At 40.9% G+C, this 22,506-nt stretch overlaps 1 protein-coding gene across 3 annotated transcripts in view; it reads right to left on the reverse strand.

Annotated features, from left to right (window-relative positions):
* Nucleotides 1-424: 424 nt before the first annotated feature.
* The window catches only part of tet1 (tet methylcytosine dioxygenase 1), a 101,719-nt gene continuing 79,637 nt past the window's right edge, over nucleotides 425-22,506 (reverse strand). For all 3 annotated transcript variants that reach the window (XM_060925775.1, XM_060925774.1, XM_060925776.1), the window contains 6 exons: nucleotides 12,570-12,778; nucleotides 12,233-12,383; nucleotides 7,955-8,044; nucleotides 7,545-7,682; nucleotides 4,868-5,177; nucleotides 425-2,980 (listed from right to left, as the gene is read on the reverse strand). In XM_060925775.1, coding sequence (XP_060781758.1) covers nucleotides 2,019-2,980; nucleotides 4,868-5,177; nucleotides 7,545-7,682; nucleotides 7,955-8,044; nucleotides 12,233-12,383; nucleotides 12,570-12,778 — 1,860 coding nt within the window. In that variant the 3' untranslated portion in view covers nucleotides 425-2,018. The remainder of the gene's footprint in view (nucleotides 2,981-4,867; nucleotides 5,178-7,544; nucleotides 7,683-7,954; nucleotides 8,045-12,232; nucleotides 12,384-12,569; nucleotides 12,779-22,506) is intronic.

The following is a 22,506-nucleotide window of genomic DNA, read 5'->3' on the forward strand; positions in this document are numbered from 1 at the left end:
AAACCCTCAAAACCACTACAATGACTATTTTACATGGACCAGTCTGCACACTCAAACTCATTTCAATCTGCACACTCAATTTCCCCAAAAGGATTCGATCATAAACACATTTCATAAAGTTAATTGTGACTTTCATATATGACTTAACTGTTGACTGTTTGCATATTTTGGTAGCAAACTGCAATATAGGTTTTCAAGGGTCAGCAAATAACTACATCATACATGTTGACTATGATGAACGAGTTATTTATTAAAGTAACTCCCTCGTGTCACTAAGACACTTTGACGCTGTCTAAACACCAATGGCTTCTGTTCCCCAGAGTAACAGCGTAGTGTTACTGTCAGTTGTCTTCATTTATTTATGAAAAAGAGTATTTTGCTATGCTGTAGAAGATAACTCTGCACTCAATTGAAACGCTTGATGTCCTGGTTCAACAAAAGTAGCTTTAATTGGAAACGTACACTAGAATGAATATATCCATGCCACTTTGTGTCTTCAGAAGGTCCTATTGGGTTTTGGTAAGAACTTTCTCTGCTTTGCTGTAAGGGAAAAAACTATAAAAGGTGATTTTACACAAGTGACATGAAGAAATGTTTTTTTCTTTTCTAGACACAAATGCCTTCGATATAAAATTTTTTGAGAGTACATCATAATATACATTTACACAGTAAACTTTAAGCACCTTATGGAAAAAGACCGGAAAAACCTAGGATTTCCTAAATTGCAACAACACATGTCTAATATAAAACTTAGAAAGCATTTGTACAGTGAACATAGTCGTGAAGCACCATACACCATTTCAGGCAATGGAGTAGCAGTATGACAAACATATGCTGGTTTCAAAAACTAATATTCAGACATTTACAAAGAATGCAAATTGTAAAACATGGCATGATTTATTTCAAATAAAAAAACACCATTAATCGATTAAAAAAAAATCATAAAATGCTCTACTATCAGTTGGATGTATAGTAGGTCTTCAAAAAAAGCACCATGGAGAAACATACAGTAAAACTATTGATGCATTTTAGCACACATTATGTGACAAACTATTACATGTCAGATTATATAAAATGCTGTTTTCAAGTCTTGTTTCATACTCTGGTGGAGCTGAAAATCCTAAACAACTGGGAAACTAGTAATAATATTGTATTTTATGCAAATTCCAGTAATAAAATGGTTTAGATACCACACATTATCAAAATGCAGCATATAACCTTCCATGATTATTGCTTTCATAAGCATGGTTAAAAAAATCCTGAATGGGTTCCAAACCAACTTACAAAGCATATATACAGATATTGGATGAAGGAGGTCGCTTATAAACAAAAACTGTGCATACAGGACATTTCAAAAGTCAAGTTGTTTCAAAGTGCTTTCTTTTTTCAAACAATGCAATGTGTAATGGGAATAATTCAGCATGTATGTACCTTCATTACATGAAAAAAAACCAAAACAAAACAATGCTACATGTTCAAATCTATCAAACAACCAACTGTGTCACAATACTTTAAAATAGTAATGTATGTCATTCTGTGGTTATTCAAAGTTACTGCTACAATGGCACCATAAAACAGCAACTATTGAAAGAGCACCCAAGCTGAGGCAAAAAACAATAGAATTCACATTGTACAATGTCAATTCTGAGTGTTTACTACACACATCATGTTCAGGCTGACACAGTAATATTGCAGTAAACAGGCTTGGACCAGAAATTAAATACAAACTGTTGCACGCAAAAAAAAAAAAATCCCAATAAATAGTCACATTTTCTATGAACTAAGTCCATCTCTTTGTATAAAACCAGCTTTTAAAACATCTGTTGTGAGCACCATCTCTTTAAAAAAAAAAAAAAAAAGTAGACACCAAATATCACAGTTAAAACCTGACAAATGTAGTCAGCATCACGTGAAAAGCTGAGATGTAGAGCGAAAAGTTAAAAAAAAAAAAAAGCATGTGTTAAAGACAGAGAGATCTGACTGAGGTAAGGCATTAGCTAAAAGTGGCATGGCCACGGTCACGTCCAGCGGTTATAAGGCCCAGTGACGTGAGTAAGCGCATATGGGGATGACATGATGATGTTGTCCCGAGTAACTGTTAGTGATTGGCGAGTAGGGACCTTCGTCTCCTCCCTCTCATCTTGCCATCCATCTTCCTCTTCACTTTCTGAATCTCTCTTAACTACCTTCGACCTCCCTACATTCGCAGCCTCAGTTCCCAGCCTCTCAGCCACCTCCTCTCTCTCCCTGGCCTTTTCGGCCATCTTGGCCTCCCACTGGAGCAAGCCATGGCCTGGTGCATTGAGGCTCTTGTGCTGATAGAAGACGAGAGAGATGCGGGTGGGGTGGCTGCGGTTAGGCCGCAGGATGGGAGTGGTGGCATGAAGCTCATGCCGAGCGCACTCAATGAGGATGGAGCCGTGAGACGGCGCCACTGCGACCCCACCGATATCCCCATCCAAGAAGTTGTGTTCACTGTCTGACCACACCTCTTCAGCTTTAATCTCTTCCGGGGTCAGGGGTCGCAAGGTTGTGGCTGGTCCATGGTGGTAGTTGTTATCCAGGCTTGGCTGTGCTTGGTTCAGTCGGCTGTGGAGACCCTCAGCCTGGGCTGGAGACAGCAGTCTCGGAGAAGCTCCACCCTGGAAGCAGTGCACCTCCTTGGGTTCTGTCTTTACTCCAAAATGGTAGTCACTGAAACCATGGAACTTGGGTTCTAAGGAGCTGTGTATATCCTGCTGGTTCCTGAAGGGCTTCTGTTCTGCAAACTGGGGAGGGGGAGGCAGGTTGCAGTTAGAGTAGGGAGAAAGTGCTGCAGTGTGTTCACTAGGACCCACTTGTTGAGTACAGTCCATGCTGCTGTAAGGGCTGGATGAACCTATTAAACTTAAAAAGCGTGTCTGCATGTCTGGAGTGACACGCATCGGAGGACAGTAATTCTGTGGCTCCATTTTAAAACAGGGTGAAGTGCTTTTAAAACCTATGAAGAAAAATACAGCTAGTCAATAAGAATGTAAAACAACAACAAAAAAAGTTAGAGTTATAATAAAGGTGACCCAATATTAGATTAAGGAACGTAGCCCGGCGTTGTCATGTCTAACGACCTCGTGTCTCATTCACATGTAAGAAAACACCTAACATTATCATAATGGATGTAAACAATGAACATGGCTATTGTTAGTACTCACAGCTGTTGACTAACTCGCTAGCTTCAGCAATATGTCTGCAATATATCTGCCTGGCCTTGTGGAAGACTGCGGTCACACGCAATCAGTGCACAGGCAGAGTGTTTGCAGGTAGGTAGGTGGACAGGCAGGTAGGTAGGCCGGCCATCCAAACATTTCTTTCAGGCTGAATGAAATGATTAGACGGGCTTTTTACAGCCCTGCGACTGCCACAGGCGACGGATTTTATTTCTTTTTATTATCGGAGCATTTGAGTTATTAATTTCTGTCAGGATGTAGACAGAATTTCAAGAAATATAACAATAAATGCTTCTAAAAAAATGACCTACCCTCGCATTAACTGAGCAAAGAGCCTACTGTCTCAACTTCTTATTTTCTATTGGTTCTGGAGACTGCGGTTCACAAATTCACAGGTCAAAGTTCACCTCGTTAAAGTTGGTGTGAAGTTGGTTAAGCAAATGTATTTTACACCCCCGTCCTTTCCCCTTCAGTGATTTGGCTTTTTGAATTTTGCTCACATAATGTCTGACCTTTGTTTTTGCTGAAAAATCAAATCGTTATCAGGTGTCTCCTGTTTCACTGACTACGTTTACATGCACGTCCAAATCGAGCTGCTGTTGGTAATCGAGCAAAGGGTCCCAGCAGGGGTGCCAGAGAAATCCAATCCTTCATGCACAAGTGAAATCGGGCTATTGTGCAAGGTGCATTGTGCACCCGAGCCACACGTGGCGCTACACGCCCCATCGTGTTGGTACACTTCCGGTTGTCGTCATGAAGAAGAGCATAGTGTTGCCAGATACTGCTGACGTATCCCAGCCCAAAACATGTTCAAATCCGCTAAAATGCACTTAAAACACCCAATCTGGCAACACTAGCAGTTCCGTGTTCAAGCTGTTCGGCTTGCTCTAACAGACTGTATGGCTACAAACTGTCCGGCGCAGACCACTGTTTTGTAAGACAACTTATTTTGCACAATAATATTTTTCTAAAGTCCATTTTTTGCTTACAAAAAAATTTTTTTTTTTGCTTACAATTTAACTCATGTCTTAATAAACACACAAAAAGTTCAATTGTTTTGTTTTTATTGACATTCTTCAGATGTTGGACATATATATATGTGTGTGTGTGTGTGTATGTATGTGTGTGTGTATATATATATTGACTTGTTTATGTACACAATTCACAGCTATGCAACAGCTGTACTTGGTGATACAGTAAGTGAGCTAAATTTTAACAGTGCAAACAATGCCACAAAAAGAAAAGATTCATGCCGTTGTCATGATTCGTTGTCATGCCGACCGAGGCTGTTGTGTTTCCCGCTTGTGGTCTCGTCACTCGTCACTTCCGGAAGTAGCTCGACAACTAGCTCGATAGGGTTTACATGCGCAAAATAGCTCGGCAGAAATCGCATAAACTAGGTCGTGTAGCTCGATTCCGAGAAATCAAGTTCGGTTCAATTTCAGCCGAATTAAGGTGTATACATGGCATTTTGAACTTCGATTTCAGTCGAGCAACGGCAGAAATTCGATTCTCTCTATGTGCATGTAAACGTAGTGACTGAAATCAGGAGCCGCAAACTGTAAACACACTAGCTAAACCTCTGCTATTGAAAGCGCCACACAAATACAACCGGCTGAACGAATCATGGATAGAGCGTGAAAGAACTGCACGACTGACGATACCTTTGAGAGGATCGTTCTTCATTTTTGCTGGGGTGAGCTGCTTCTTTTCCTGGCTGTTCTTTTTCTCTCGCTCTCTCTTGGCCTCCAGTCTTCTCTTGTGAGCAGACTTGACAGGCTCAGCCAGCATACGCACTTCTCTTGGGAAGGAAGAGAGCACCTGCAGGGCTCCGGTCTCCATTTTAGCCCTCTGGCCCTCTACATTCCCAAACTCATCAGTCTCTGAGATCTTATAGAGAGGAAGGACATGAAGCTGCTCATCCTCTGGAATGTTTCTCACTGCACGGTTATCCTCTTTCGTTAAAGTGCACACCTGCAGGTAGTAGTGACAGTACATACTTTTTATTGGCATGGTTCAACAGGTTCACTGGTCGTATCGTACAGAGATTTCTGCATGTCTGGAGGATACACTTAATATTGGTGTTGGGTGGCAGTTAACAGTTTATCGGTGTATTTCCAATATCCAAAATATACAGTCAGGTAAATTTGGACAGTATTTGGACAGTGACAATTTTCATAATTCTGCCATTGTACAATGAATTTGAAATGAAGCCATTAATATGTGATTGAAGTGTAGACTTGCAGCTTTAATTCAAGGGGTTTAACAAAAAATATTGCACTAACTGTTCAGGAATTGCAGCCATTTTTTACACGGTCCCTCCATTTTCACAGGCTCAAAAGTAATTGGAGAAACTAACAATTATAAAGATCATTTTTAATATTTGGATGAATCCTTTGCAATCAATGACTGCTTTAAGTCTGGAGCCCATGAAGATCACCAAACACTGTTTCCTCCCTTACGATGCTTTGCCAGGCCTTTCTTGCAGCCACCTTCAGTTGCTGCTTGTTTGTGGGTCCCTCTGCCTTCAGTTTTGTCTTCAGTAAGTGAAAACTGTGCTCAACTGGGTTGAGATTCAGGTGACTTACTCTGCCATTTAAGAACATTCCGTTTCTTTGCCTTAAGAAGCTCTTGGGTTGCTTTTGGGGTGTGTTTTGGGTCATTATCCATCTGTATTGTAAAACACCATCCATCAGTTTTGCAGCAGCTGACTGAATCTGAGCAGAAAGTATAGCTCTATACACTTCAGGCTCCAGCTTGCCTGCGACCCTGTAGAACAGGATAAAGCGGCTAGAGATAATGAGATGAGACTTCAGGATTCATCCTGCTACTTCTATGAGCAGTTACACCATCGATAAACACCAGTGACCCAGTTCCACTGGCAGCCATACATGCCCTTGCCATAACACTGCCTCCACCTTCCTTCCCTTCTCCATACTCTTCTCTTCCCATCATTCTGGTACAAGTTAATCTTGGTTTCATCTGTCCAAAAAATCTTGTTCCAGAACTGGGCAGGCTTTTTTAGATGTTTTCTAGCAAAGACTAATCTGGTCTTTCTTTTCTTGAACGTTATCACTGGTTTGCATCTTGAGGTAAACTCTCTGTATTTACATTCATGAAAGCATCCCTTGATTGTCAACTTTGACAATGATACTCAACTTTCCACACAATAACAGTAGCAGGTTGGCAATATTGGTACTAGTTGGCAGTATACTGTTGTTGTCTGCACTTTCTGTTGTTGATGTCTGCACTTTATGTTGTTTGTGTCGTTTATTGTCTGCAATGTTTGCACTTGCTGCACTCTTGCACTTTATGTTGGATTTGTAGATTTGTAGTCCTGTGATGTTTAATGTAGCACCGTGGTCCTGGAGAAACGTTGCTTTGTTTTAACTGTGTACTGTACCAACTGAATATGGTTGAAATGACAAATAAAAAAGCCTTGACATTGACCTTGATACGCCTACCTCCTTGAGACTGTTCGTGACTTGGTGAGGTGTCGTGAAGGGATTTTTTTCCTCTACCAAGAAAAGAATTCTGCGCTCGTCCACTCTTCTTTGGTCTTCCAAGTCTTTTGGTGTTGCTGAGCTCATTTCTTCTTTTTAAGAATGTACCAAGTTCACACCGAAAGATTCTGCTGTATCTCAGAGAGCAATGTTTTGCATTTTCACCCGAATGATGGCCTCCTTCTTTTCCATCAGCACCTCTTTGGGTCGCATATTGAGAGTTCCCATGAATTCCAAATACAAATTCAACATTTGGAATCAAGGCCAGACCTTTTATCTCTTTAATTTGTCATGAAATAAGGAGGAAAAGACCACCCGGACCATGAAACTGGTTATCAGTCAATTGTCCAATTACTTAGCCTGTGCAAATGGAGAGACACTGTAATAAATGTAATTCCTAAACAGTTAGTGCAATATTTTTGTTAAACCCCTTGAATTAAAGCTGAAAGTCTACACTTCAATCACATTTTGATTGCTTCATTTCACACTCATTGTGCTGGTGTACAGTGGCATAATTATGAAAATTGTGTCACTGTCCAAATACCTATGGACCCGACTGTGCATTTCAGCATGACAGTTTAAAATTATATCACACACACAGTTACACTAGACTTAATACGGCTCATCAATCAAGGCAATATCAAGCAAGAAAAATGTGTTTAAATTTCGCACTCAAAATCATGCATAACTGATACATACCCCTGTTTTCAGCAAACTCCTGTAGTAGTGGTATATGAGGTCTGAATACTGATATGTGAAATTTCTGTATTAAATCCTCACTATGTGTGCTTATCTCTGCTCTGAATATAGCTTGATATAAATAATGGCCAATGCTCACCACAGTACTCCCGTTGGTCATATTGTGTGTGTCCCTGTGAGCATGAGCACAAAAGTCCACACATGCCGTCACACCAGAGAATGGACGACCCTCTTTTTTGCCCAGACGACAGTCTTGCCCCAACTCTTCCTGCCCCACCTGAAAGGATATAAGTCAATCCAACTTTTCTATTTCAGAACAGGATATCACCCTTCACACGGAATCAGCAGAAATTTTAAAGTGTGAATACTGCCAATATAGAGAATGTGGAGAAATTTATTGGTTCATGAACTAATATTCAATTAAATATTCATTTCCCCCTCTATGCTCAGAGAGGCGCATATAATACGAGTGAGTTCATTCTTACTTTGAGAGTTGTGTCATACATTAAGATTGCATCTTTAATTATTTGACTGGCATTATGGTTATACCTGGTTTTGATAAGCTTCAGGTGCAAGTTTCTTATACACAGGAGCCACATCTGTTGCCAAAGTCTGTAGATGGCTTTCAAGCTTCTCCTCCTGTTGAAAAAGAGTAGATATTAAGATTTCATGTTCTACCAATGGACCCTTTTCACACCTCGACACTGTATGTGAATCACAGTATGGAAACATGGCAGCAATAGAGGCTTTACACCATCACATGACCCCAGAGCAATGGTAATTACGCCACCATGACAGGAGGCAGCTTGTAGTTCTTCATTCAGACAAGTTAGTTGTTATTGATCAGTATGGGAAAGTTTTGCTGCGTTTTTGGATGTGCAAATCATTCTGAATGAAACAAAGACATCAGATTTTTTAATTTACCTAAAGTAATTAATCATTAGTGGGGGAACAAAAAACTCGAGAGATTTCTGAATGTAGAAGGGAAAAATGGCTCACAAACACACAAAGTACAGTGGGGTGCTCGTTCTTACACAGAGAAGGGAACACGAATGTAAGAGACAAAGTGCAGCGAGGTGCTCATTCTTATACAGAGAAGTGAACATGAGCGTACGAGACAAAGTGCAGCGAGGTGCTCATTCTTATACAGAGAAGTGAACATGAGCGCAAGAGACTAAGTGCAGCGAGGTGCTCATTCTAATGCAGAGAAGTGAACATGAGCGTAAGAGACTAAGTGCAGCGAGGTGCTCATTCTAATGCAGAGAAGTGAACATGAGCGTACGAGACTAAGTGCAGCGAGGTGCTCATTCTTATACAGAGAAGTGAACATGAGCGTAAGAGACTAATGGTGATGATACATGGGGCAACTTTTTGGGCAATGTTGCCGAGCAATGTTGCTGGCAACGGGCAACTAGGTGAGACACAGGGCAACTTTTCAGGGCAACTAACAATGGGCAACAACAGTTAGCAACGGCAGTTTACAGTTAGCTAAAAAAAATCGATGTCTTAACTTTTGCTGTGACCATTTAATCAAGCTGTCTGTTGTTTTTTAGAGCTTTGGTGAGGTAAATTCCTCCATATAGAATATTAAAATAACAACTTACCGGCGTAAAAACAGATGAGGAGTCTCTCCATCTCTTCACTCCACTGACACTGAGCGGCCGCCATATTTGTTTGAAATTTCTGATCCGAACCTCACCGGAGGTCACATGACTCGATACTCGCGTTCTGATTGGCTTATCTCAAAAAGTTGCCAGAGATTATCAAAACCATTCAGAAAGAAACAATGTTGCCCAATCTCAATAGAAAAGAGTCAAAACGCAATTGCCCAGCAACATTGCTCGGCAACATTGCCCAAAAAGTTGCCCCGTGTATCATCACCATATGACTACGTTCAGACTGCACCCTGAAACGACCCATATCCGATTTTTTTGCCCATATGCGACCTGTATCCGATTTGTTATTGACAATCTGAACGACACAGATCCGATTTTTTCACATGCGACCCAGGCCGCTTGGATATGTGGTCCTAATTCTGATGCATATCCGTTATTTTCACATGCGACTGCAGTCTGACCGGACAGGTCGCATTCATGCGACCTACACGTCATCAACAAGAGACAAACATCACTATTCTGCGTTGGCTAATCCCGCCTCTTTGGTGGAAAACAACAACATTTGTACAGTTTTCAGAATTTAAATAGACTTTTATAGAATTGATCAAGCTAATGGTGGATTTGGTAGGGACCTGGATGTTAAATCATCCTGTATTACAAGATTATAAGATTGTTCTGGAAATTTCCAGTAATTTGACACCTTCGGTCTCATTAGTTTGCTGCCCACATTAATCAGATTATTGTGTGAGTTCCGCCGCTGCCACAAAAACCACATCGCCAGGTCTCGCCTCATCTCCATGCTTTACTTGCAAACTTGAAGAGTGCGCTTTTTTTTTTGCTTACGTATTACGTAGATGTGCTTATTACGTGTCAATTTGCACATGCGGGACACTTTTGGGTCGTTTTCCGTTCATACTGGAGATTGCATACAAGTCTCATATAATTGGTAATGTGAACGGCCTAACAAAAAAATCGGATTTCACAACAAATCAGATATGGGTCGTTTCAGGTTGCAGTCTGAACGTAGTGTAAGTGCAGCGAGGTGCTCATTCTTACACAGAGAAGTGAACATGAGGGTAAGAGACTAAGGCCAAGTTTACACTAGACCGTATCTGTCTCGTTTTCTTCGCGGATGCACTGTCCGTTTACATTAAACCGCCTGGAAACGCCAGGAAACGGGAATCCGCCAGGGTCCACGTATTCAATCTAGATCGTGTCTGGTCCAGTGCTGTGTAAACATTGAGAATACGTGGATACGCTGTGCTGAGCTCTAGCTGGCGTCGTCATTGGACAACGTCACTGTGACATCCACCTTCCTGATTCGCTGGCGTTGGTCATGTGACGCGACTGCTGAAAAACGGCGCGGACTTCCGCCTTGTATCACCTTTCATTAAAGAGTATAAAAGTATGAAAATACTGCAAATACTGATGCAAATACTGCCCATTGTGTAGTTATGATTGTCTTTAGGCTTGCCATCCTTCCACTTGCAAGTGGTAAGTGATATGCACTGGGATCACACACACAGCGGCTCAGTCCCGAATCATGGCTCGTACACTTCACTCGTGCGCTCTGTGAGCTGCGCAGGGCCGGAGTGCGCACCCTCCAGAGGGCACTCGCTGTTCAGGGTGGAGTGATTTGGAGCGCAGGATGCCTGCGGAGCCGAGCGTATCCGTGTATTGGTGTTGCTGTGTGCACGCGAATCGTGTATTGGTGTTGCTGTTTGCACACTAATCGTTTTAAAAACGTTAATCTGATGATCCGCTGATACGGTCTAATGTAAACCCCACCTAAGTGCAGCGAGGTGCTCATTCGTATACAGTGAAGTGAACATGAGCTTGAGCACCTTGCTGCACTTCGTCTCTTACACTCATCTTCACTTAGAATTAGAATGAGTATCTTGCTGCAGTTCTGAAATTAATTTTTTTAAATTATTTCCTTTGCAGAAATGAAGTGAGCATACTGTAAGGTTTTTCACCTCCGTTCGACACCGAGTCCTGCTGAATGTTTGCGAGTCATTTTTCCCTTCTACGTTTAGAAATCTCTCTAGTTGTTTCCCCCGATGATGAATTACTTTTGGTAAATTACAGAAATCTGATGTCTTTGTTTCGTTCAAAACAATTTGCACATCCAAAAACGCAGCAAAACTTTCCCATACTGATCAATAACAACTAACTCGTCTGAATGAAGCACAACAAGCTGCCTCCTGTCATGGCGGCATAGATACCGTTGCTATGGGGGTAACGTGACGGTGCAAAGCCTCTATAACAAAGTCTGTGAATGAAGATGCTGATCTACCGCAGAGATTCTGTGTGCTTAGTCTGGTGGAATAAGATAATATGGTAACCATCAGAATACTAAAAATGGTAGTTTATATGCATATAATATATTGGTATAGTTTTTATTTGTAGCACTACATCTGCTGTTCCCTTTAAATATGCAGAAGAGTAAAAGTGACTGTTTATGCATGTGTACATAAATTGGCTACACTTATATTCTAGATTGAGTGTTTGAAATTTCCACATTAGACAAATATACTGTATACATTAGACTGTTTAAGCTGGCACCATGCACCATTTTTTTTTTAAAGATTTTTTTTGGGCTTTTTTCACCTTTATTGGATAGGACAGTGTAGAGACAGGAAATGAGCGGGAGAGAGAGACGGGGAGGGATCAGGAAATGACCTCGGGTCGGAATCGAATCCGGGTCCCCGGATTTATGGTATGGCGCCTTATCCACCTGAGCCACGACGCCCCCACCATGCACCATTTTGAAACCTTTTTTATATACACATTCAGATAAATCAACATTGCTAGCAACCCCCCAAATAATCACAGATAGTACTGAATATTCTACCCTAACCATATAAATGCATGCAAACAGTAGAAGCTACACAATTTTTTATAAATAAAAAGTGAAAGAGATGGGACATATCCTTGTTCTGAAAAAACCTAAGTATATTTTTTAATGGAATTAACCTTTTCATTACTCTCATTATCTGAAAATGCACACACTGGAAAGCCAATTATTCAATTCTTTCATGTATATTCATTCTTAGTCGTATTGTATGTCACAGTTTGCACTGGAGGGTATAACCCATAATTTATTTTCATGTCATGCATAGGTAAACACCATGGCCAATATGATCAGGAATAAAAAGCACCTCTTAAAACTATGATGTCCACTCACTGAAGGCTTATTAACTGGTCTTACCTCCTGAGGGTAGTCACCCTGCAGTCGGAACTTTCGGGGCACTTTACTGCGTGCAAACTTGCAACCATTGTAGTACATGCTCCATGAGCAGCCAAAAGAAAATGAGGCTCCACAGGTCTCTGGGTCCAGACCCTGGCAAGCACAGGTACGACTGAGGAGGCAGGTACAAAAAAAGGTGAAAAGAGGAATATTAGTCACAGAGTAATACTTTCTGCTTAACAGATAATAGCTAGTAACCCTTACTCATCGGTGTTACTTAAATAACCACCCTGGGTGGTTTGTGTGTGTGTGTATGAATCACGGGCATTCTCTGGGCTGCAAGCAGTTCCTGACTCACTCCTCATTGAGGGCGCAGCGGCGGCTGGTGGGTGAGCCGTATTTGTAGAGAGTGTTGGTGAGATCCTGGTACAGTCTGTCAGCCATGCTGCGTGGGATGCCCTCCCAGGCTAGGATGAGGATGACCACCACTGCATTCTGGCAGCAGTGACCCGTGCGCTGACGCACCAAGCACAGCAACTTCTCCTCTTCACTACCCCGACGGATAACCTAAGAGGCATAACCAGAGTCTGTAAAATTGGTCACGGCATATACACTTTTTCCACTTAACTCTACTCCTAGTAATTTATACTCTATAACAGTGAAATACCAGCGCATGCTGTGACCCCTCCACACCAGCAGAGGGCACCCCCCCAGCACTGAACACACCCTTCCTGTTCGCGATACATTTCCAATTTATACTCTATAGACTAATTCCTGCATTTGTTCATTACAAAGTAATGCCAATACCTCTAAGTAAAGTCTGAGTCACTGATTCATTTTGTGGGCATGCTCGCTTTAATTTTCCCTGATTGCGGTTCTATATTACCTGTGCTGTGAATGTGTTTGGATTATTGTTTTGGATTTATAAAAGGAATAGAAAATGTAAAGTAAATACATGCATGAGTTGGTAGCTTGTAATATTGAGAGCCTGTAACAAAAGTTTCAGAAATGTTTGATCATTTATAAGAAAGTTGTGAGTGTTTTTGTATCGCTACTCTAATGCCACCAGTAGGCTGCCATGTTGCCTGTTGGAAGGGCGAGGCGTGACATCATTTGGGTGCAAGGCTGAGTGTCACTCTTCAGTACTGAAGGGGCAAAGCGAAAGGTCTACTAAGGTGACAATGTCGATTTTTTCACTATACATCTGAAATAGTGTATTAATGAGCTGCAACCCTGACTTACGGACAAACCTGAACTCTTTACCTGTAAAACGAAAGAGAGGCTGAAACTGTGTGTTATACTACTCATTAGCATGCTCAGCATGCTCTAGACTCATTCATGAAAAACTTCCTCATCAAGATGTCCTCAGGCTAGCCTACCGTAATTACCGTGGTAGATAGTCCAACCTCCGTGGCAACGCAGAAAGAGGATTTATTTGGTAAAATTCATCCATGTAAAAGATACAGTATAAATAGCACCGAGGACAACACAAAGTATAAAAGACACTTATTTCCAATGTGGTCCTTTTGATGACAGCAGGAAACAATAAAATATAAGAGACCATAATAAATTGACAAAATTGTATAAACAATGATGAAAAAGTCATAAACAAAAAATATATGCTAACTATAATTATCACAGAGTACAACTACAGTGGTGCTTGAAAGTTTGTGAACCCTTTAGAATTTTCTAAATTTCTGCATAACTATGACCTAAAACATCATCAGATTTTCACACAAGTCCTAAAAGTAGATAAACAGAACCCAGTTAAACAAATGAGACAAAAATATTATACTTGGTCATTTATTTATTGAGGAAAATGATCCAATATTACATATCTGTGAATGGCAAAAGTATGTGAACCTTTGCTTTCAGTATCTGGTGTGACCCCCTTGTGCAGCAATAATTGCAACTAAACGTTTCCAGTAACTGTTGATCAGTCCTGCACACCGGCTTGGAGGAATTTTAGCCCATTCCTCCATACAGAACAGGTTCAACTCTGGGATGTTGGTGGGTTTCCTCACATGAACTGCTTGCTTCAGGTCCTTCCACAACATTTCGATTGGATTAAGGTCAGGACTTTGACTTGGCCATTCCAAAACATTTACTTTATTCTTCTTTAACCATTCTTTGGTAGAACGACTTGTGTACTTAGGGTCGTTGTCTTGCTGCATGACCCACCTTCTCTTGAAATTCAGTTCATGGACAGATGTCCTGACATTTTCCTTTAGAATTCGCTGGTATAATTCAGAATTCATTGTTCCATCAATGATGGTAAGCCATCCTGGCCCAGATGCAGCAAAACAGGCTCAAGCCATGATACCACCACCACCATGTTTCACGGACGGGATAAGGTTCTTATGCTGGAATGCAGTGTTTTCCTTTCTCCAAACGTAACGCTTCTCATTTAAACCAAAAAGTTCTATTTTGGTCTCATCCGTCCACAAAACATTTTTCCAATAGCCTTCTGGCTTGTCCACATGATCTTTAGCAAACTGCAGACGAGCAACAATGTTCTTTTTGGAGAGCAGTGACTTTCTCCTTGCAACCCTGCCTTGCACACCATTGTTGTTCAGTGTTCTCCTGATGGTGGACTCATGAACGTTAGCCAATGTGAGAGAGGCCTTCAGTTGCTCAGAAGTTAACCTGGGGTCCTTTGTGACATCACTGACTTGCTCTTGGAGTGATCTTTGTTGGTCGACCACTCCTGGGGAGGGGAACAATGGTCTTGAATTTCCTCCATTTGTACACAATCTGTCTGACTGTGGATTGGTGGAGTCCAAACTCTTTAGAGATGGTTTTGTAACCTTTTCCAGCCTGATGAGCATCAACAACGCTTTTTCTGAGGTCCTCAGAAATCTCCTTTGTTCGTGCCATGATACACTTCTGCAAACATGTGTTGTGAAGATCAGACTTTGATAGATCCCTGTTCTTTAAATAAAACAGGGTGCCCACTCACACCTGATTGTCATCCCATTGATTGAAAACACCTGACTCTAATTTCACCTTCAAATTAACTGCTAATCCTAGAGGTTCACATACTTTTGCCACTCACAGACCTGTAATATTGGATCATTTTCCTCAATAAAAAATTAACAAGTATAATATTTTTGTCTCATTTGTTTAACTGGGTTCTCTTGTGTGAAAATCTGATGATGTTTTAGGTCATAGTTATGCAGAAATATAGAAAATTCTAAAGGGTTCACAAACTTTCAAGCACCACTGTAGATTACAGAAATAGCACCAAAATGATTAAAAATTAGTTATATACGGGTCCGTCTCAGAAACTGGTCTCTCATTTGGGACATTATGGTCAAAAAATAAATTTTCTAATTTTACGATTTTTTTTTGCCTTTACCTAACACTCAATGTTTCTTTTGTCATGTTTAATAAGAATAAAGATAGCATCTTGCTTTATCTGGCCTCCACTGTGGAAATTTTTCTGATTACAATTCAAATGCTTTTGTAAAATTGATTTACATATAAAATAACTACATCATGAAGAATTAAAGCCCCTCCTTCACAGATGAGTGAAAATATTGAATAAATGTCCTCTCTTTGATTGCTTGGGTTAAAAATGCCAAGTTATGATGACTGAATTGATTATTCACTTAAATATGAATAAGAGGATTCATTCTGGGTATTTGATATGGCGAAATAGGACAATAGGACACAATGGAAAAATCAAGAACACACCGGAAAGATGAGAATAACGGCGGTGGTAAAAGAACAGCGACTGTACCGGCTGAAGGTCGCGCGGGTCTCTGCTGCGGCGTGCGAGCATCGGGACATCACTACCGCACCGGACGGAGCGCGAGGCGGGGGCGGGGCAAAATGACTGGCTGTAGATTCTATCAAAAGTTCGATCTAAACTGACCATGGTTGCAAAATATTGGCCAAAAATACGCAAACACTACGAAATATGAAAGTAAGATGAAAAAGAAACATTCTATTGCCTTATACTGCAAGACTAAAACAAAACTGTCAAAACTCACCTTTTCAGTTATAACGTCCGAACAGATCACTCGCGTAACAGAAAGACCGCAAATGGAAGCACAATCAACTTCTAACTGTTGGAGTGGAAAATTCCATTCTACACATGCAAATTGTTAATGTGTGTCCTTCCCCGCACACAAATAACACGCTACGGTAAAAAACAGACCACAACTCATTTTATAGCTCAGAAATTCATACAAGACCAGCTACCATTGTAACATATTCTGTAAGAAACATATTCTATACCTAACTTTCAGCTTTCATTTTAAAAAACAAAATCGCAGATTTATAACTAAATTTTTATATGGCGTAATGATTTTAAGTTATTACTTTTGGTGAGGTAGTGACCTTGACCCTGAGGCTTTCTGTTTAGATCAAAACACACGATCGTATTGGTTTTGGGTCTGCGGAAAACAGAGTTACAACGGTGATCAAATATTTTGCATGATGTTTTATCACAGTTATGATTATTCTGTGAGCGCACCAATCCTTAGGTGTATAAAGTTACAACTTAAAATACAATTAGTGATAACTGTAGACTTTTCAGTGGACTACAACCTTTTGAAGGGAATGCGATGTAGTCAACCATTTATCATGTCCCAGTTCAAGCTGCCATTTTTCCACAAATTTGCAGAATTTTTGCCAAATTCTGAAGAGAGTACTCACATCAAAGATTTAGTTTTATCTGTATTATTTTTTTCATCATTTTATTTCAAATTAAAACCAACATCACCATTCAAAACCATATGGTTTATTGACTGTGAGTATATTTAGTGGGGTTCCCCCACAGCACCCAGTTTCTGAGACAGACCCATATACACACATCATAAAACTGGGTTTGGAATTTACTCCATAAAACCTGTTTCACCTGTTTCTTAAAATTATTAGTCATGCGTTTGACTAGATTGCAGTGATCGAGGTCGGCTATTCCACAAACAAATCCCTGTATACCTAAAAGAACTCCGAATGGTTCCCGTAAAGTATGACATCACTTACAATACACGTCCATGTTTGACAAAATGGACGATAGCGCCAGCGACATTTCTTCACCGATTTCCTTGAGTATTTGAGACAATGACATGAATAATGATGATGATCATGATAAACAAGCATTACCATATCCACTGGTTACACACAAGTGAACAATATTTATAGAGTTGTTTTAGTTAGTCATTACCGAGGCTTTTTTGACAACGCTAAATCAAAGCAAGACACCCAACAAACATCAAGCTGCTTACCTGCATCAGCAATTATTACGTTTATGCCCAAAGGAACTCAAAATAACATACCACGCTTAATAAAAAGTCAGGGAAGCCATAAAAAGTGTTTTCTTACCCTTTGAACTTCTCTTTTGCGGACTACTGATCGTGTTGTCTCGTTTATCTTGTCTGTTTTTTGGCCAAAGATTGTGGGAACTGCATCTGGATTCAGCGCTGGCTTGTACAGTATTCCTAATGCCCGGTACATCTGAGTTGTTTGAGTGAAACAATTTTCTTCAAAATGTTCCAAGCACACGAGCTGCGTAAAGCAGTGTTTGTTTACCCTCTTTCTGGATTGCCATGGGGGTTGGACTATCTACTACAGCAGGGCTTTTCAAAGTGTGGGGCGCGCCTCCCCTAGGGGGCGCCAGAGTTCTTCGGGGGGGCGCAACGTGGGGAAAAATAAACCAGAATAAGTTACTATTGCGGACATTTAGAGAACTTCAGCTAGCCTTTGCCAGAGACAAAATGGATCGATTTTTAGTACCTAAAGCTACAGTGAGTGAGGAGACAGAGTCTGGGCCAAGCAAAAAAAAAACCAGACCCTCCAGGATTTCGCGATGTTGCGATTTGCAACTTCAACGCAAATTCAACCAATCCCCGCGAATTCAGGGCGGTGCTGCAATTATATCCAATCACCGCAACCTTCCCGCAAATTTGACCAATCGTTGGCGTCGTCTTGAGGTGACGTCGACAAACTACCTTCCGCCTTACTTCCGTGTATACGTTCAAGAGAAGCAGCATGCGCGCAGTGTTGCCAGATTGGGCGGTTTCAGTGAAGGACTGTGTGCACTTTATTTTTTTTACTTAATACAAGAAATTAATGGATGCCAACATTTTTGCCAAAATGGGATTTTATTTTCCATTGTTTAGGCAGCTTCAGCATCATACTGTGAGATTCTGTTCAAATTGTTTTTTTTCTTCTATGAAGCCTGAGCCATTTATTTTATTAGTTTATAATTATTGTTTAATTTAGTCTTCAGGAGAGACTGCTTGCACACGGTACTAGTATTAATAGTTTTTTTATTCTTCCATGAAAGCTGAGGCATTTATATTATATCTTAAGGTAACTTCATGTTGTGCTGTGAGGTTCTCTGCACTTTAACTTTTGAACCAACAGGAGCATTTGGATAAGTAAAGCCTATTTTTCTGCATTTTTGTAGTCCTGGTAATCTTTTATATTGGTAAAGTTGTTTATAGGACCATTTCTCAGTGTCTTTGTTTTTTTTAATCAATAGTTTTTCAGTAATAACTTAATATTTAACATATCACTCAATTTTAATCACAAAAAGAGAAAATCGCAACTTTCACTTCCTCCCGCAATGTAATCGCAACAAAAACCTAAAAAACACCGCAACTTTCATCATAATTTTTTGGAACCCCCCCCGCAACATCAGACATTTTAGCCCGCAACAATCACAAAAAAGGCCCGTGAAATCCTGGGGGACTGAAAAAAAGAAGGAAGTATGACCACGATTATTTAAAGTTTGGATTTTCATGGACTGGATCTGAAGATGCTCCACTGCCACAGTGTGTTGTCTGCCAAGAGGTGCTAGCTAACGATGCTATGAGATGTTTTAAATGTGTAAAACAAGATGTTAAAAAAAAGCACAGATGTTTAAAATGTGTAAAACAAAGATGTTTTAAAAAGCACAGATATTTAAAATGTGTAAAAGAAAAAAATGTGTACAACAACCATTTTTTAAAAATACGAATGGAACATTAAAGGATATGGGACATGAAACATAAAAGTACGCTATATCAGTTTCTTTCCATTAAAAATATGAATTAATTGCATCAACAAATACAAAATCATCTATTAAATTCAGCAAAATCGTTATATTCGTGATGATTATATGGCATTTCTGCTCGACTTCCGATATGCATTTTTTGCAACCGGAAGAGCCGCTGTCACGTGATCATACGTCACAAAAACTTTCGGGCACAGCACAAGCGGGTAGATGAATGGAGAAGTGGATGACAAGAAAATTGTTTTTATAGTCTTTAAAGTACATTGGACATTATACATTGGACATCATGGTGTATTGTGCTGCTTATGGTTGCAATAATTCCAATGGGAAATGCCCTGGAGTAAGTTTTTTTGCATTCCCCAAGGACCCGAAGCTGAGGAAAGTGTGGGCTCACCTGCGCATGCGCAGTAGGCTTCGCGCATGCGCAGTAGGCTTGGTAGGATAACTTTACAGAACACCTGTTGAAAAAACTTTGCACCTACTGTTTCCCACAAACTGTGTTCGGACCATTTCACTGAGGATTCTTTCAACATTAATACTCAGGTACTGAGCGATATTAATTCATGAAACATGAAACAGGAAGTATAAGGATGAGAAAAAAAACAGTTTAAATCGGGAAGCTGCGCACATTTGCGCCAGGCTGCACAAATGTGCGCAGCTTCCCGATTTAAACTGTTTTTTTCTCATCCTTATACTTCATGTTTCATGTTTCATGAATTAATATCGCTATTTTTTTTAAAAAAATCGGATCTGCGCGATTCAGCCGTGAAAAAGGCGGCACCCGCCGGAAGGCGCGCTGTTTGCATCCCTGCACGGAGGCCAGGGGACAGGGCAGGAATATTTTTGTTGATATGAGTGATCCGGTGTGATTTCGCGACCCCCCTGTTGAAGACCTCTGCGCTAAGCGACTGAAAGCCGAGGTAAGGATTAGTATTATAATTTTGGGTGTATCAATTATTGATTATCATAATTCTGACTCGTTTCACCATTTTGAATGTTTTCATCTTGGACTCTGGAAGCACTGTATCTCAATCAATCTCGAAAAATATCAGCAAAAAAAACTAGCTTGCAATGGACTTTAGCTAGATCTATGATGAACTTTCAATGTATGATACAAAAATAATACTTCTTTCAACAGATCATTAGCCTTTGAGCAGAATTGTTTTTAACTTACCAGGAAGTGTTATCGAGCCGACCGCTTTCAGTTTCATGAGGGCTGAATGAACTCTCACTCTCAGAATCGTCTGACCCGTCAGAGTAAAGACAAGATCCATGTTCATGTGAATTTCCAGCTATCGGTTCGAATTGATAGGGTCTAACTTCACATCTCTGTGAAACATCGGGAATGTCACTGTCGATGGTGTCCATTTCGGTAACCTGTTTACATTAGATTCCCAAGCGCTGGCTCCTTGGAAAGTTTTTGTGACGTCACGGGTCACATGACCACCTAGCTCATTAACGAATCCTTGTTTTACGCTGATGTATAAAAAAACTTGAATAATGTGATGATTTTCACATTTTTGACGCCCTGCAGTGATTTAGATGGCATTTCTTATGTCCTTTATACATAATTATGCCCAGGTAAAAATCCATGTCCCATATTCTTTAAGTATAGCAACAACAAAAATTGTAAGGGGGGGCGCTGTTGTTTATTTGCTCTCTGAGGGGGGGCTGACTCTCCCACACTTTGAAAACCCCTGCACTACAGTAATTACGCTAGGCTAGCCTGGTGATGTCTTGATGAGGAAGTTTTTCATGAATGAGTCGAGAGTATACTAAGCATGCTAACGGGTGCTTATGCTGCCAGGAACATGTAAAAACTCTCATACTTGCTTCTTCAACAGGTTTAGGTAAGTCAGATTGTATGCAGATCTGTTTGTAGGTTGTCTAGCAAGGTTACAGTCCGCAGAATGAGGCTGTCACGGCAGCACTACTTGTACCGGGGATATAAATATGAAAAGTTGCCTCCCCCATTCAGTCACGTAGGAGTAGATCAGCTGTTCACTATTCCCTCACTGTTTATCAGCGACATCGGTATTATCTTTCCCCCTCCGCTTTTTTGTTAGAGAAATGGAATTTCACTTTTTTTTTCATATAAACTTTTAATGAAATAATCTCCAGCCAGAGGCAGCTTCAAGTCTCACTCACTTTGCGGAGCTTCCATGTCTTGCGCCCAAATGATGTCAGAGCACTGCCAGAAACGATCGGGGGGATTTTTCTGATTGGTTAAAATATTTTCCAATGGCGGCCTCTATGAAATCGTTCATTCTGCATAGAAACTGACTTTCGAAGATGGATATCTTAGTTGTGTGAGCTCCTTATTTTCAATTATTCACATGAATTGTTAGTTTATATCATAATCTATCTTCATAACTGTATTTTAAAAATGGGTTTTCTTTTCTTTTAAAACTCCAGCACGTAAAGCTGAAACCTTCTCCCAAGTCTCTGTCATTACAAACAACTAAATCTGTGTGCCTTAAATATTCTCATCTTCAACACCTCACTGGATCAAGCCAAAGTCCCATCATGTTTCAAGACTGCCACCATCATCCCAGTGCCAAAAAAAATCTCATATCACATCACTCAATGACTATTGGCCTGTCGCACTCACTCCCATTATGATGAAGTGCTTTGAGAGGCTGGTAAAGGAGTACATCACCTCCAAGCTCCCTCCCACATTTGACCCTTTCCAGTTTGCCTACCAGCCAAACCGTTCCGCTGAAGACGCCATCTCCTCCACTCTTCACCTGAGCCTTGCACACCTGGAGGAGAAGAACACTCATGTGCGGATGCTGTTCCTGGACTTCAGTTCAGCGTTCAATACTATCATTCCACAGCATCTGGTGAACAAACGGTCCCCTGGGCTTCAGCAATCCCCTACGCAACTGGCTCCTGGACTTCCTCACTGAAAGACCACAGTCAGTGCGGGTCAGACAGAATGCCTCCAGTGTCATCACCCTCAGCACAGGCTCCCCTCAGGGCTGTGTCCTGAGCCCTCTGCTGTTCACTCTGATGACACACGACTGTGTCCCCAGGGCTACCAGCAACATTCTGAAGTTTGCGGACGACACAACAGTGGTGGGCCTCATCAGGGATGATAACGACCTGGCCTATAGAGAGGAGGTGGAGCAGTTGGTGGGCTGGTGCAGGGAAAACAACCTGATCCTGAACGTGGACAAAACTAAAGAGATCATTGTTGACTTGAGGAAAAAACAACCCAGCCACGCTCCACTTCTCCTCAACAACACGGCCGTGGAGGTGGTCAATAGCACCAAGTTCCTGGGGGTCC

This window comes from Neoarius graeffei, chromosome 7, assembly GCF_027579695.1.
Source record: "Neoarius graeffei isolate fNeoGra1 chromosome 7, fNeoGra1.pri, whole genome shotgun sequence".
Taxonomy (NCBI): Eukaryota; Metazoa; Chordata; class Actinopteri; order Siluriformes; family Ariidae; genus Neoarius; species Neoarius graeffei.